This window comes from Copadichromis virginalis, linkage group LG17 (genome assembly GCF_057382275.1).
Source record: "Copadichromis virginalis isolate Kocher_CV1m ecotype Utaka linkage group LG17, C_Virginalis_male_GT1.1, whole genome shotgun sequence".
Taxonomy (NCBI): Eukaryota; Metazoa; Chordata; class Actinopteri; order Cichliformes; family Cichlidae; genus Copadichromis; species Copadichromis virginalis.
The window spans coordinates 16,082,805-16,098,626 of record NC_140634.1 but is presented as its reverse complement, the minus strand read 5'-3'; the positions used below and the strand labels follow the sequence as shown (position 1 = coordinate 16,098,626).

Below are 15,822 nucleotides of genomic sequence, written 5' to 3'. Positions count from 1 at the left end.
TGCGACTTCCTGGTTGTCCAAACTTCTTTTTTAATTAAAGCAGAATCAGTCCAAATCTAAAAGCAAAATCAAATGAATTTATTATTCAACCAAATTGCACAGACATTTTAAAAAAATGATAATCTGGCCATGACAGACACACAGATAGAGACACATGGACAAGAGAAACTACGACTTTGGAATCTCATAGTAACTACCACTAATATATCCCCAGCACTGGGAGAAGAGCCGAGTTATTTTAACACTCCCATGCAACTACAGGTCAACACACAACTTCTAGCATCCTATACGTCTTAGAAAAACAGAAAAAAGGTAGTTGTAGTACGTGTGTGTGTGCGCTGTTGGAATGACAGGCTGGTTGTTGGTCGAGACAGAGTATGGATGGTTGATGTTGAACGTGGATCTAAAAGTCTTCAGAGCACCACTGTATACCCACTTTTGCAAAATGGCCAAACTCCTTACAATATTTACAAAAATATAAAATGTAAATAAAAATACAAACAAATTTTCTTTTTAAACACATTTTTGTTACGAAAGGAGGACTGAGGTGTAGAAGGTTTGCTGGCTGTCTTTCAACAGTGTCGTCCTCCGTGCAGAGTGGGCGCTGCAGACACTACTGATCTGTCTTCTGCTTCTTGCTTTCAACCTCATCCTGAAAACCGAGAAGATCGAGGTTAGAGGTGATGCTGCACAAAAATACAACACCGCTATTGATGTTTTGTTATCCCCCTTTTCACAAGTAAAAATGAATGTTTGCCAGCAGGTTAACAAAACATATTTCAAAGACGTGCTCTGAACTTTTCTATCCCTCACTAAAAAACGTTTCAGGTAAAGATAACATCCATCCAGATACGTGTTAAACAGGACATTGTTTTATGTTTTTATTATCATTATTATTATTATTATTATTATTTAAAGGAATCTTAGATAACTGTTGGATTATGCACTGTAAATCTGTAGGGTTTTTATAATTTGAAACTATACAGAAAACTGAGCTAAAGTTTCAAATATATGATATTTTGAGTATCAAATCTGGGTTCAGGATAAATAACACTGAAGCCCTTCAGTGTGACTGATCTGCTGTAACCCTAACTGTTCTTGCTGTTTTTAGCATAAAAAGCTGCTCCTGTAAGCTGGACACATCCTCACATCGTCATCGTCATCGTCATCAGCTGCTCTCTTCCCCCTCGGTCCATCAATGTCATCTTCTTCATCGTCCTCCTCGTCACCTGAATACAAAAAGATAAAGCTTGTTAGAATGAAACAGTAGAACAAATCGAGGCTTCAGTTCAGTATTTTTCACCCCACCTGGATCACACTGTGACTGCTGTGACTTCTAAACAGATGTCTTGTCAAACTTTATCAATAAATAATGCAGACAAATTTCTATCTACTTACATGAATAATTGGTCTTATGTGTAGTTATCCATCGTGTGTATGATTCATAATTTAGATATGTAGCAAACCCTTGGCCTTCTCTCAATAAGCTTCACGATGTAGTCACCTGAAATGGTTTTCACCTCACAGCTGTGCCTTGTCAGGGTTCATTTGTGGAATTTCTTGCCCCCTTAATGGGGTTGGGACCATCAGTTGTGTTGTGCAGAAGTTAGCTTGCTACACAGCTGAGAGCCCTATTTGACTACTTCATATTATGGCATGAACCAATCCGCTAAGTACAGAGAAACAACAGTCCATCGTTGCTTTAAGAAGTAAAGGTCAGTCAATCTGGAAAATTGCTAAAACTTTGAATCTGTCCCCAAGTGCAGCCGTAAAACTATCAAGCACTATGACTAAACTGGCTTACACGAGAACCTCCCCAGGAAAGGAAGACCAAGAGTCACCTCTGCTGCTGAGGGTATATATTTCTGAGTCACCAGCCTCAGAAATTGCAAGCACCTCAGATTAGAGCCCAGATAGAGAGACTGCAGGTATCAGGCCTTTATGGCCAAATAGCTGCTACAAAACCACCACTCAGGAAAAGCAACAAGCAGAAGAGATCTGTTTGCGCCAAAAACAAGAAGGAATGGCCATTACACCAGTGGAAATCTCTGCTTTGGTCTGATGAGTCCAAATTTGAGATCTTTGGTTCCAACCATCGTGTCTTTGTGTGACACAGAAAAGGTTGAATGTTGAATCCTCACCCTATCTCTAAGAGAGATAGGGTGAGGATTCATTTCCCCCATTTGGATCTGTGATCTCATTCTTTTGGTCACTACAGCTTGTGACTGTGGGTGAGGGTAGGGACGTGGTTGACCAGTAAATTACAGACCCAATATCTGATTTACAAACATGAGGACTGAAAATTTCCAGTTTATCAAACACCACTGAGCAGTCCTTACCTTTAAATCTAACCTTTCCTCTTTCATATCTTTCTCCATCTCGGAGTGAAGTTAGCTCTCTTTCTTTTCTCTCCCTGTGTAATACAGCAGCTGAACCTTTAGCTAGCAACACACTGTGAGACAAGCTGCACACAAGCATCTGTGTTTGCTGATGTTTGTTGAGCTCAAAAACATTCAAAAATGTTGGGAGGTGTTACAAAAATCCAAACTCCTAAAATGACCCCAACACTAAAAACAACGCCACGTCTGCTTTTTCCTCTCACCTCTGCATTATATTGATTGACATGTTTTGTTGTTGTTCTGTTTCATCACCTCTTTGCTCAGCATGGCATAAAAAAAAACCTACCTTCTCTATCCTCCTCCTCTTCGTCGCCCACATCCTCCTCATCCTCCTCTACCTCATTGTCTTCCTCACCATTTTCCTTTTCCTGACACGGTGAGACAGATTTATGTTGGTCACCAGTAACACACAAGGACTATCCACGTCCTAAAAGGTGCGAGAGCTGTTCTTACATTTTTGCCATTGGCAGCAGAGTCTTCTCCATTCTCTGTCTCTTCAGTCTGTTTCTTCTCCTTCAGCTCCTGAAACAAAACATATTCTCAGACATGCTGGCCCACTTTTATGAATGCAGGAAGAGCACATGATTAAATGAGATGACCTAATGACCAAGTGTGATCTCAGCATAACTCACTTTATGGTTTCAGAAAATTTTTTAGGAAAGATTATTTAGTTTAGAAAGAGAAAATTGAGCAAAAATGAGAAAAAGGTAAATATAAATTGCATTGACTTAAAGTTTAACTAAATACGACATCTGTCAAAAAACTAATGTAGTTTTGTAGTTTTGTTTTTTTGTTTGTTTTTTTTAATTGAACTTTTAATTGCAAAGCAGGAAAACAGCAGTCACCAGCATATACATACACAGGACAAAGATGCATCTACATGTATAGCAGGACGTGGGAGGTAGAAAAAAAAACCCAACAGCAATAGTAATAAACAATGAAAAAGGTTAACAATCGTCCCTTTGTTGCCAGGCTAAATCCCGTAAGCCCGATTTCAACCTCTGAGCAGAAGGAGTGTCCAGATAGGCCAAAAAAGGGTCCCGGTAGAAAAGGAAAGGTTTGTCCTTAAGTGCCGTAGAGAAGGCTTCCATTGGCACAATACTTATCACAGACTGTAGCCACTGGTTGACAGATGGAGCCTTATTAGAAATCCACAGTAAATGGTAAATGGCCTGTATTTGTATAGCGCTTTACTAGTCCCTAAGGACCCCAAAGCGCTTTACATATCCAGTCATCCACCCATTCATGCACACATTCACACACTGGTGATGGCAAGCTACATTGTAGCCACAGCCACCCTGGGGCGCACTGACAGAGGCGAGGCTGCCGAACACTGGCGCCACCGTGCCCTCTGACCACCACCACAGTACCATAATGCACTTTCGAGCGTAGTGTAGCAGTATGCGAAGGAGATCTTTGCTGCGAAAGCCGGCAGGTAGCTCATCATTTAGTCCTAACAAGCAAGTCCTTGGACCCAGATGCAGTCGGCAATTAAATATAACACATAGCTTATCTATGATCTCCAAAACTGTAGAATAACAGGGCAGCTCCACAGACAATGAAAAAAGGAACCAACAGCAGACTGACATTTGTTGCAGAGATTAGGCAAAGCTGGAAACATAATGTGCCTCTTCTCGGGTGTAATATAAAGCCTATTTATAAGTTTAAACTGCCTCTCCCAAATAGAATTAGATGCCAAGGCTTTGAAAGGACGACAACACAACTCATCCCAAGCCTCAGCATCTATAACGCCTACGTCTGATTCCCATTGGCCCTTGATTTTGTTAGAGTTATCCATTCTAAGATCAGACAGAATGTTATAAACCTTTTCAGTGATACATTTTAGTTGGGTAGTTTTTACCATGAGTGATTCTGTGGGAGAAAGACCAAACCCTCCATTAAAATCCTTCAATTTAGAAGTAATATCGTGCTTTACCTGAAAGTACTTCAAAAAATCCTTATTGGTCAGACCAAACTTGCTTTTCAGTTGATTAAAAGTAAGAAGAGAGTTCTCATGAACAAGATCACCCACTGTATTAATCCCTTTTTGAGACCAGTCCGCAAAACCAGCCCGAAGACCAGGTAAGAAGTCAGGGTTTTCATGAATAGGAGTAAGTAGGGAGAAACAATTAAAATATCCTTCCAGGCGCCTGACTTTGCGCCAAATAATGAGCATATTCTTTAGCACCATATTATCTTGTGTTAGAACTGTGGCTTTACCTGAGGAAATATATAGCAGGTTCCGCAACGGAATGCCCTTTAAAGAAGTGGACTCAGCGCTGAGGTAAATAGAATCCGGATCGTCCATAAACCATTCTGTAAGAAATTTAAACTGTGCAGCCAAGAGGTATTGTGGGAAGGAGGGAGCGGCAAGACCGCCTTTCTGAACAGGCAAACACAGAAAACTGTATCTCAGCCTAGGTCTTTTCTTACGCCATATAAAAGAAATAATTGAACCATTTAATTTTGACAAAACCTTTTTGGACAGAGCAAGCGGTAACATCTGGAATAAATACAAGAGGCGAGGGAGGATATTCATCTTGACCAGGTGAATACGACCTAAGAGAGACAGAGGGAGGCTGCACCACCTACCCAAATCGCGATTGATGGTCTAAATCAAAGGGGTGTAGTTCAGACTATACATTTCTTTTAGATTCGGTGAAATCTTTACCCCTAAATAAGTGAAACCGGAGTAATGTAGTTTTTTAAAGAAAACATTTTCTTAAATGCAAAAATAGATAAATGATCTAAAGTACTGTAATGTCAAATGATATAAGGTATACATGCAACATAATACATAAAATAAAACTGTCTGTTAGGCTTTCTTACGTTAACAGTGGGAAAAGGTTCTGACAGTGTTGTATCTGCTGGATGACATAGATTAGGTATGTGTTCATGAGTATGTGACTTTGTGCAGGTGTGTGTCTACATGTTTACATGTGCAAAATGATTGAGTGAGTTTGTTTTTAAGCCTTTAAAGGAGCATGTGGTAGCAGCGGTGAAGAAAAGTGAGCATATGCACATTCTGAAGATTTTGTCCTGCTGAACACAACGTTATGATGCTGCACATGTTAATAATTAATGTCAGTAATCACTTGGTGCAACGTAACAGCCCCAGGCCAGTGGCTCATGATCCACAACATTTTTATTAGTCTGTGGGGGAAAAAAGCTTTTCATTTTATATTTTTAAATATTAAAACAATTTCATTAACACAATATTTTATAATATTTCACTTTAAATCTGAAAAATAATGTTACAAAAGCTTCAAATAAATACTGTCTAGTACACCTCATGGCCCCCTTTAGACTCAGGTGTTGCAGGTCACCTGCAGCAGCCTAATCTAAACGTGGTATCAGACTAAGTGAACAGTTCATCTGCATATTTTAATGTAGCCGTACGTCTGTAGCTTAACTGTAGATTTGTTGCTGTGTAGAACAAAGAGCCGTGGATGGAGCAGCTACAGGGTTTGCTTTTCTTTACATTGGAGTTTGTTGATCAGGTTCTTTGATGACGGGCTCCTGCCAGCTTTACCCACTGAAGGTTTTAATGGTCATTACAGCTAGAAAAAAGTTTTCACTCCAGCTGAGCTCAATGTGTCGTCTCCTCTTTGCCCTTTGTAGTGCACAGTGTAGACAGACGTCAAGCCAACGTTAACATGTGACATTATCATCACTGCTTCTGTTGTGTTACCAGGCTTTCTGTTGAAACACTGGGCTCTGCGTGGGCTTTATGTTGTCGTACTTTTTACTCACATGCATGCTTCTAAATACGTTTCTATTGCAGGTCTATTTTTTGTTACAAATGTGGGCGAGCGTTACAGTACGGAGGAGTATTTTTGTTTTCTTTTGTTTCTTTTAAACAAAATGTGCAGATTACAGTTGTTTACAGGCTAGCTTCCACAGCTCCTATACCCTCTACAAAATGTCTTGTGTGGTTGAGTTAGTGAAACAAATTGATCGACCATCTTGTGACACAACCTACATCCTCTGTATTGCACATGGTGTAACCATCGATATCCTTGCACCTGTCCACTGCAGCCACTTCATTTTTTACAAATCTGTCCAACTCTTCCCTGACCAGATGCAGCTTTCTGCACCATCTTTTCAACATTGGAGTGGATAGACTGTAAAATCTAATTAGTTCACAAAACTTAAAAAAAATTTAATCAACTATGCAAACTTATTGCCTAAAAAAAAAAAAAAAAAAAAAATAACGAAAAGAAAAACATACAAAAAGCTTATTTAAAATAACCAAGTTAGGGCAACTTATTAATTATGAGTACATTGGTCATAATTAGTTCTTACAGAGTTTTAAAAAAAAATATGCAAGCTCGTTGCCTCAAAAAAGAAATAAGCGTACTTAAGATCACCAACTTAGTGCTGTGTACTCACAATGAAGAAGCTGTCCTAAGAATATCTTGGATTTTCTGAACAATAGTAAATGTTTGGTCAATGACAAACATTTTAAGATCAATTATATTAAAAAAAAAAACTTCTGAAAAAAAAAATTGTGGTAAGTTACTATTTTTAATTTGTCTACATACAAACTGAATGCAACTAAAATCACATTGCTTTTTATATTCCTTGAGTTTAAGAGATTTCTAGTTCAACAACACTCAGATATAAACACTGTAAGTATAATTAAAAACACTTCTCGTAATGTAGTTAAAATCAGCCCAACTTTTATTTTCAAACGCAAAAAAGTATATCAGCCAACATACTGGACACTGTTCTGCTGAACAACAAACAAGTATACTGCCGCTATAGTAGCCTGTGTTATTGAATTTTATTTTAAATATTACCAAATGTAAATTTCATATTTATTTGTTACACAATTTAAAGCTTTAATAACCATATAATGAAACAAAGTCCTAGTTTCAATTTCTGTCTATCTATCAAATGTTCAGTGTAGTCTGTAGCTCTAACACCACATTTGTTGTGCATTTAAACACACAAGCTTGTAATACTTTAAGGATGTGAAGGTCCTGGCATTACTTTCAAAATGACTGTCATAGATTTAGGTGATTCAAATATAAGTGCCTGAAGAAAGTCTTTAACATTGTCCCAACATCCCCGTACAGTGGCAGTGGATGTGGGTTGGAGATCCAATGACCTTGAAGATGCAGGTGACCATCTTCACTGACCACACCATCTGTGACGGAGGACTCATCTCTCCTTGCGTTCTGCAAGGAAACAATCATATTCTTTAGAACTCATTCATTCTCTTCCGCTTATCCTTTTCAGGTTGGCGGCGGGAGGCTGGAGATAATCCCAGCTACCATAGAGAGGCAGGGTTCACCCTGGACATGTCGCCAGTCTGTCACAACACATGAGACAGGCAACCATTTACACTCTGATTCACACCCACTTGCACTTTCGAATAACCAATTGACCTAACCACATGTCTTTGGTCGTGGGATAGTCCGGAGTACCTGAAGAGAACCCACGCCAACACGACCATGCAAACTCCACACAGAAAGGCCCTGGCCAGGTGGCGGAATCGAACTAATCACCGCGCTGCCCATTCTTTAGAACACCAAGTTATATTTGCTCTTAAAACATTTTTTCTGCATTTTAGACAATCAAGTTACATTATTACACTGTTTTCAAAAAATGCCGTCAATTTGATATAACCAATTATGCCATCCATCCATTTTCTTCCACTTATCCACAGCTGGGTCGCGGGGGCAGGGGCCTAAGCAGAGAACCCCCAGACCGCATGTCCTGGGTCTGCTCTGGGGCCTCCTCCCGGTGGGACACGCCCAAACCACCTCGACTGGCTCCTTTCGATGTGGAGGAGTAGCAGCTCTACTCTGAGGATGATTGCAGCTGTGGCCCCAATCCATCTGCCAATCTTTTGTTCTTCTCTCTGCTCATTTGTGAACAAGACCCCAAGATACCTAAACTCTTCCATTTGGGGCAGCAACTCGTCCTTTAGCCAGAGTGGACGCTCCACCCTTTTCCAGCTGAGGACCATGGCCACAGATCTGGAGGTGCTGATTCTCATTCCCGCCACTTCACACTCAGCTGTGAACTGCTCCATTGCGAGGCGGAGGCCACCACCTGGCTAACCAAGGCTGGTAGGACTCTTCCTTCAGCTTGATGCCTCCCTTCTGAGATTACCACCACGACAGGCACCAACCACCTACCGGCCGCAGCTCCTTGCTGCAGCAGCATCAGCTATGGAGGTGCAGAACATTGTCCATTTTGACTCAATGTCCCCACCCTCCCTTGGAAACTGTTGAACTGGGATATTAAGATCTCCTGAACTGGGGCTTCTGGCAGGCATCCCATGTGCAGCCTATATGCTTGGGTGTGACAGGTCTGTCCAGCATCCTCCCCCACCACCTGATCCAACTCAGTTGAGTTGATAGCTCAAACGTTCAGACTTCGCTATATACTGTACAGACATTGTGGTACCTCTAAACTAAGTTTGTGAGATATAATCTTTCAAGAAATGCAGCCCAAACTGTTGTTTGTATTTACTTACACAACATGTCTAATGAAATGTACACAAAGTCCTGCTTTAATGCGTCTGAGGACAACAGCATAATGCAGTCATATCTGAGGACTAATAACAGAAAGCACGAAAAGCTTGGTAAAGAAACAATTTCCCAAAGCCAAAGAATAAATTAGAGGAGTAAAACAGGTTGGTCTAAAGTATGATTAAACATTTAGCATGATTGATATAGATGACACTGAATATTACTAATCTACTGGAAAACAAAAAATACTTACCACTCAACTGATGTCTGTCCAACAGCTCCTTTTCTAGACTTGAAAGAGTTCAGTGTAATGTGGGCAATCATTAAACTCTTTCAGTCTAACGACAATTCTGCAAACTCTCTGAGAAATCTCTGACAAAGTAAAAAGAAAAAAGAAAGAAAGAAAACAAGAATAAAAACCAGCAAATTATTCAGAAGCAGATTAGATGCCTAATGGCTGTGCAACCATAGATAACTTACAACATAAAGTTCTGTTGTTTACAACATAGAACTTAATGTTGTTAAAGTTGTTACTTGTTACAGTTTCTAATAAGCAAGATGACCAGATAAAACTTGTGGCTGTGTTTATATCTAACACAGGCTACCCCAAAATGTTTCTGGATGTCTTAAATTTGACTTTCACAACAAAACTTGTATACGAATACAGTTTTTAGTAAAAAGTAATGGTATTAAGACTACTTTTTTAAAAATGTAACTAAGCAGAAATGTTGCTAGTTAAATAGAATAGAATTCAACTTTATTGTCATTGCACATGCACAGGTACAGGGCAACGAAATGCAGTTTGCATCCATCCAGAAGTGCTTTAGTGATATAGATATATTACAATATATATTAGCAATAGTATAGATAAGTATACTACAGAAATGGGTCTATTATGGTATGTTATAATGTACACGGTATGAAGTATGTTGTGAATATTCTATAACTAAGTATGTAAAGGCTGTAGTGAGTACAAGCTATGTACAGGCTATGAACAGGATATAAATATGAAAAACTATACAGAATATGAAATAAATAACTTTACAGAAATCTGAGATATACAGCGATACAGAAATGGGAACTGTAAAAGCAGTAATGTAAAAGCAGTTTGTTTATGTTGATAAAGAATGGCTAGATTTGACATTCACAGATGCCGCAGATGTAGCCATAAAGCATTAAAACAAATGCAGGAGTTTGAATACATGCTTGTAAATTATTGTGCTTTTGCCACCTAACAGTTTGTGTGAGGTGAAAACATGACAACGCTGCTAAGAGGCAAGGCAAGGCAAGGCAAGTTTATTTGTATAGCACAATTCAACAACAAGGTGATTCAAAGTGCTTTACAGAGACATTAGAAACAAGAACAAATAAAAAGCATGATTTAAAATTGAATAAAACAAGCAAATAAACTAACTAACTAATTAACAAACAAACAAACAAACAAACAACAGTATATAAAATCAAAACAGATAAAATCAGAACAGTAGATAAAATCAGTAGTTAAATGTAAGTTTTGAAATTTAAGCTTAAAGTGTGGATTTGGTGCTTTATTCAAATGCAGCTGAGAACAGGTGAGTCTTCAACCTGGATTTAAATAAACTGAGTGTTTCAGCTGATCTGAGGCTTTCTGGGAGTTTGTTCCAGATATAAGGAGCATAAAAGCTGAATGCAGCTTCTCCGTGTCTGGTTCTGACTCTGGGAACTGATAAAAGACCGGATCCAGATGACCTGAGGGATCTGGAAGGTTCATACTGGGTCAGGAGGTCATTGATGTATTTTGGTCCTAAACCATTCAGAGCTTTATAGGCCAGCATCAGAACTTTAAAGTCTATCCTCTGACGGACAGGCAGCCAGTGTAAGGACCTCAGAGCTGGACTGATGTGGTCCACTTTTTTGGTCTTAGTGAGGACTCGAGCAGCAGAGTTCTGAATGAGCTGTAGTTGTCTGACTGATTTTTTAGGTAGACCTGTAAAGATGCTGTTACAGTAATCAAGCCTACTAAAGATGAATGCATGGACTAGTTTTTCCAGGTCCTGTTGAGACATCAGATCTTTTATCCTTGATATATTCTTGAGGTGATAGTAAGCTGACTTTGTTATTGTCTTAATGTGTTTTTCTAAGTTTAGGTCTGCATCCATCACTACACCCAAATTTCTCGCCTGGTTTGTGGTTTTTAGATGTATAGATTGAAGTTCTCTGGTGACCTGTAATCGTTTTTCTTTGGCGCCAAAGACTATTACCTCAGTTTTGTTTTTGTTTAGCTGGAGAAAATTGTGGCACAACCAGTCATTGATTTCCTCAATGCATTTACCAAGAGCCTGTACAGGGCCTCGGTCTCCTGGTGACATTGTGATATATATTTGTGTGTCATCTGCATAGCTGTGATAGTTTATTTTGTTGTTGTTTATAATCTGTGCCAGTGGGAGCATGTAGATGTTAAACAGAAGGGGTCCCAAGATGGAACCTTGGGGAACTCCACATGTGATACTTGTCTGCTCAGATGTGAAGTTACCTATTGATACAAAGTATTTCCTGTTTTCTACGTATGTTTTGAACCAGTTTAGTACAGTTCCTGAAAGACCTGTCCAGTTCTCCAGTCGTTTGAGTAATATGTTGTGGTCAACTGTATCAAATGCTGCACTGAGATCCAGTAAAACTAGGACTGACATTTTTCCACTGTCTGTATTCAGACATATGTCATTAAACACTTTGGTCAGAGCGGTTTCAGTGCTGTGGTTCTGTCTAAAACCTGACTGGAAGGCATCGTAGCAATTATTCTGTTTTAAGAAGTAACTGAGCTGTTGGGAAACTGCTTTTTCAATGATCTTACTTAAAAACGGGAGATTTGAGATCGGCCTGTAGTTGTTCATTTGTGTCTTGTCAAGAGCTGCGAAAACGTCTCGTCTCTTATCTAATGATTTATAAGCTCACCTTTCCCATTTCGAATCAACAACAGTTAGTTTCATTGAGAGAAATGTAAACGAAAAAGTTAAAGCTGCAGGGTTTATGTTTTTTTAACCAACAGAAGCCGAGAGGCGGCAGCATGCTACAAGGCTAGGCTAACACTGGCTAGCAAGTTTATAAACCTGACACTGCAAGAAGGCAGAAAAAGTAAATTATTTACTCACCAAATCAGCGCACCTCCTATAAGAATCACAGTAATGCCAACAATAACCACTTAAGCTGAAGCTTCTCCAGCTGCATCCAGGTTTGCTCATCATAGTCCAGAAACAAAAAACATACATGCCATGAAAGTGGAGGAGGAAAGCAGCCACATGGCATTTTTAAACCACATCATCTTATCCTTCCACTGAAGGAAGACTGCCTTTTGCAATTTCTCTGCAAAGTCATGCCATGATGAATTAAAACAAAATAAAATGACCATTTCACATGGTTTTAACTGGTTTAGTAGGCATTTGTATGACCTAAGATGCATGTTCTCAATATAGTTCTTTGTTTTTGTGTAGAAACAAAAAAACCAAACAAAAAAAATACTAGGAATAAAAAAGCAAATCAAAAATTTATTAATTTTTTTTTTTTTTTTTAGCTGTACAGCTGGGTGACTTTATATAAAATTCCAATAGTGATACAAACTGTCAGATAATGAAGTATCTGAAGTACAATTTCATTAAGTCACCTACACAGAGGGTATGGCAGCCATGGCAGTTTGCCTTGAAAACAACAACCGTGATCTCCACATTTCAGCTTTCCTCAAAATAATAAGGAAACACCACAGAGAAAGCCTCTCATCACCACAAACCAAAAGATTAGACAAAAGACTAATTACCGCATCATCATTATTTATCTATGCCTAAAACAAATAGAAAACAAATACTCAAAGTGAATATTTTTGTCAGTATGAGCGCAAAACCTCTCGGGTTTTTCCCTCCTGTCCTCACCTCTGTGGAAATGGGATGCCAGTTATCGTTTACAAACACAGTGCTTCGACGCTTTAAGTTGCAGTTGGCTGGAAAAACAAAAGTTATTTTTAACAAAGTAGTTTTCGGTGCCTTTCATGAACGCTCACTCTGCTTTCCAGTAGCACATTTACATGAATGCAGCATTTCACAGGATTCCTTCTAAACATGGCTGAACAGGACTACAAATCTATTCTTCACTCGTGAAATTGGGGTACATGATGCTCTGTGCTGAGTTTGCATAATAAAACGCGCGTTTGCACCCTGCCACTCCAGGTCTTTGGAGTGGTTTTCCAGTGTCTGTGTGCTAGTTTAAGTGCTTGATGAGTTGTTGGACTGCCTCTGTGTGGTTAAGAGACTGAAATAATCTCCATGTCTCTCATCTTATCTGATTGCCATAAATAGTTCTTAAAACACTGAGCCTTTGCCTTGGGTTTGATAACTAAAGGCTCCACATTAAAACGAGTGGATTAGACTGAAATTTCTACTTACTCTGAATTATTCTTAGACACTACACTAGGTTATCCAACTAATTAGGCTGCTTTTGAAGGTGTAATGATTATTCAATTGACCTGAGGTCTGCTGATGTAAGAAGGGCTGATTACATTTGCAAAGAGCATATTATGAACAGCACATTATGATTGGGAGCTGAGCCCCCCTAAGAGTTTGAACCTAGAATGGCACCTGGTTAGACGAAAGGAAGGCTTCCACCCCTCGTGGAGCGCGCGAGTCGGCTTGCAGACAGACATGCACAGCTTCACGGGCACGGCTCGCGCGCCAGCTGTTTGAATTAGCGTGTACCTGTAGAACACCCTGCGCCGCGTCGCTCGCTGTCAGCCTTTGTTTGAAATGGAGCTGCTCGGAAACAAACTGAGCAGAAACCACCAGCGTCCCCTCGGCATCACTCAGTACTACAGTACCAGCGGGTACACGAGGCGCGAGGAAACTGAGACATTAAAGAAAACTCGGTTAAAGAAGAAGAGAGGCCCGAGGGTCGGGCACAGCAGCCTGCCTCCACCGTGACGACACGCTCCCAGCTCCGCTGAGGGCCACAGTAGCAGTGAGGTGGAGCTCCACATGCATAAACTCAGATTATTGCTCGATCGCGTCACTGGAGTTACAGACAACACAGAGCTGGACAGTTAGAAACATGCGTGTCCACGCCGTTTCACCGCAGCGGAACTACCATTTGCTTTTGTGAATGATTACACGAATACGTATCAGAAGCACTAACAATGAAGCCGATATTTACTATGTTAAACCAAAACCAGAACAGTAGTTTAACAAGACTAGATGTGGCTCTGTGATAGTCCCGCGGTCGTGAATGGAAACACTCGGTGCCGGGCGGGAGATAACCCACTCTGCTATCCTACCTCCATCCCTGAAGGTCTTTATTTGCTTTCGGTCACTGCTTCGACTTCTAAACGTTCCCCAAACAGTAAAAGTAATAGTTCTGCGCGCCTCAGCCGGTTCAGTTCCCTCAACTATCCGAGAGTTTGGCGACAGATCGGGACAGCCCTCACAGAACACACACCTGCATTGACGAGTACAGCGGCCGTATATGTAGTTTGTGAAATGACAGACAGGCATCCTACAATCTCTGCATGTCTGACTCTAAATGAAACTGGGAGGCGGTATTAAGCTGCCCACCGAGGAAGCTTAGAAATGTTCCCTGTGCCAAAACTAGTACCTTAATAAGCCCGTCTTTATTCCTCATCCATTAGCTCCGATCCTTCAGTACATATGTCAATGGATGGCAAATGTGTAGATTTATATTAGAATTTCGTGCATACAAGCAGGTCATAATGAATATCATCTAGAAAACTGGTAGTCTTCTTTTTCATACGCACTGTGCTTAAAATAGAAAAATTAGTAACATGTTACAGTTATAAATGGAAGCAAGAGTTAGAAAAAGCATCGTGCCCTGTCTCCTTCTATTGGCCTTACCTTGGTGCTCAGTTCTCCGCTGCTTTCCACCTGGCTGTCTGCCATATTAGATATATAAAAGGAAATTATTAATATCCAGTCAGAATATAGCAAAAAATAAAAATGAACGTATTGTAATTATTCCAGCTGCTGTGTTAAGATAATCGTTGCGCTGTCAGCTGCTTGTCCGCCAGCTGGAGCTCCCTTCTTTATAGAGCAGTGGGCGGAGAAGGGTGTCCAGAAGCGAACTGTGATTGGTGGTTTGGCTTTGACAATGTCCAGCCTACTATTGGCGAGGGGAAAACAATACCCAGCCCTCCTTGTGAGTGTGTGTGTGGGTCCTGACATTGATACACTATAAATCTCACACATGCTGTGTTGCACACACACACAGTGCATGTTTAACTTGAACAATTTCACAAGCTAGAGCCTGCACTTTATACTTCATACTACAATATCGTGGCTCAAGAGTTGGGAGTTCGCCTTGTAATCGGAAGGTTGCCGGTTCGAGCCCCGGCTTGGCAGTCTCGGTCATTGTGTCCTTGGGCAAGACACTTCACCCGTTGCCTACTGGTGGCGGTCAGAGGGCCCGGTAGCGCCGGCAGCCATTGAGTCCCTGAGGACATGTCAGTGGAGTGCAAATGTGTAGATTTATATAATTATATTAGAATTTCGACGCTTTACTATACAGACCATTTTACTGTCATACATCTGCTGTTCAGTTGTGTAAGAAGCATCGCCTAATTACGCGTATTGAAAGGAGCGATGCTGAGGTAAAATACCCCAACAGCATAATGGGCAGGCACCTAGATTTTACTTCAGTAAAAGTACTAAAGTATTTCCAGTGTCATTTAAAAAGCTGTCATCATGCTATATTACACTACTTCTATTATTATTATTATTATTATTATTATTATTATTATTATTATTATTATCCTTCGGAAGTGAACATGCAATAAGATTTTCTTTGACTTTTTTTAAAGGAATAATGCAATCAGTTTCTCTCAGTACTACATGTATGAATTGTATGTGTAGTGGTTGTTATATATGCTTAGCCTACGTGCCAAGATGTGCCAAGATCGCATTTTATGTTCG

At 40.1% G+C, this 15,822-nt stretch overlaps 1 protein-coding gene and 1 long non-coding RNA gene across 2 annotated transcripts; both read right to left on the bottom strand.

Annotated features, from left to right (window-relative positions):
- Window positions 1–57: 57 nt before the first annotated feature.
- Window positions 58–14,942, bottom strand: LOC146689165 (uncharacterized). Its single transcript, XM_085436390.1, has 5 exons — window positions 14,749–14,942; window positions 2,853–2,921; window positions 2,686–2,767; window positions 1,150–1,229; window positions 58–652 (listed from the first exon to the last, which is right to left on the bottom strand). The coding sequence occupies exons 1-5, from the start codon at window positions 14,791–14,793 to the stop codon at window positions 614–616; spliced, it is 315 nt and encodes a 104-aa protein (XP_085292516.1). The 5' UTR covers window positions 14,794–14,942; the 3' UTR covers window positions 58–613.
- LOC146689166 (uncharacterized) lies at window positions 7,060–12,390 on the bottom strand. The gene is made up of 3 exons (XR_014915951.1): window positions 12,013–12,390; window positions 9,138–9,256; window positions 7,060–7,582 (listed from the first exon to the last, which is right to left on the bottom strand). It is a non-coding gene; the product is annotated as an uncharacterized LOC146689166 (long non-coding RNA).
- Window positions 14,943–15,822: the final 880 nt, after the last annotated feature.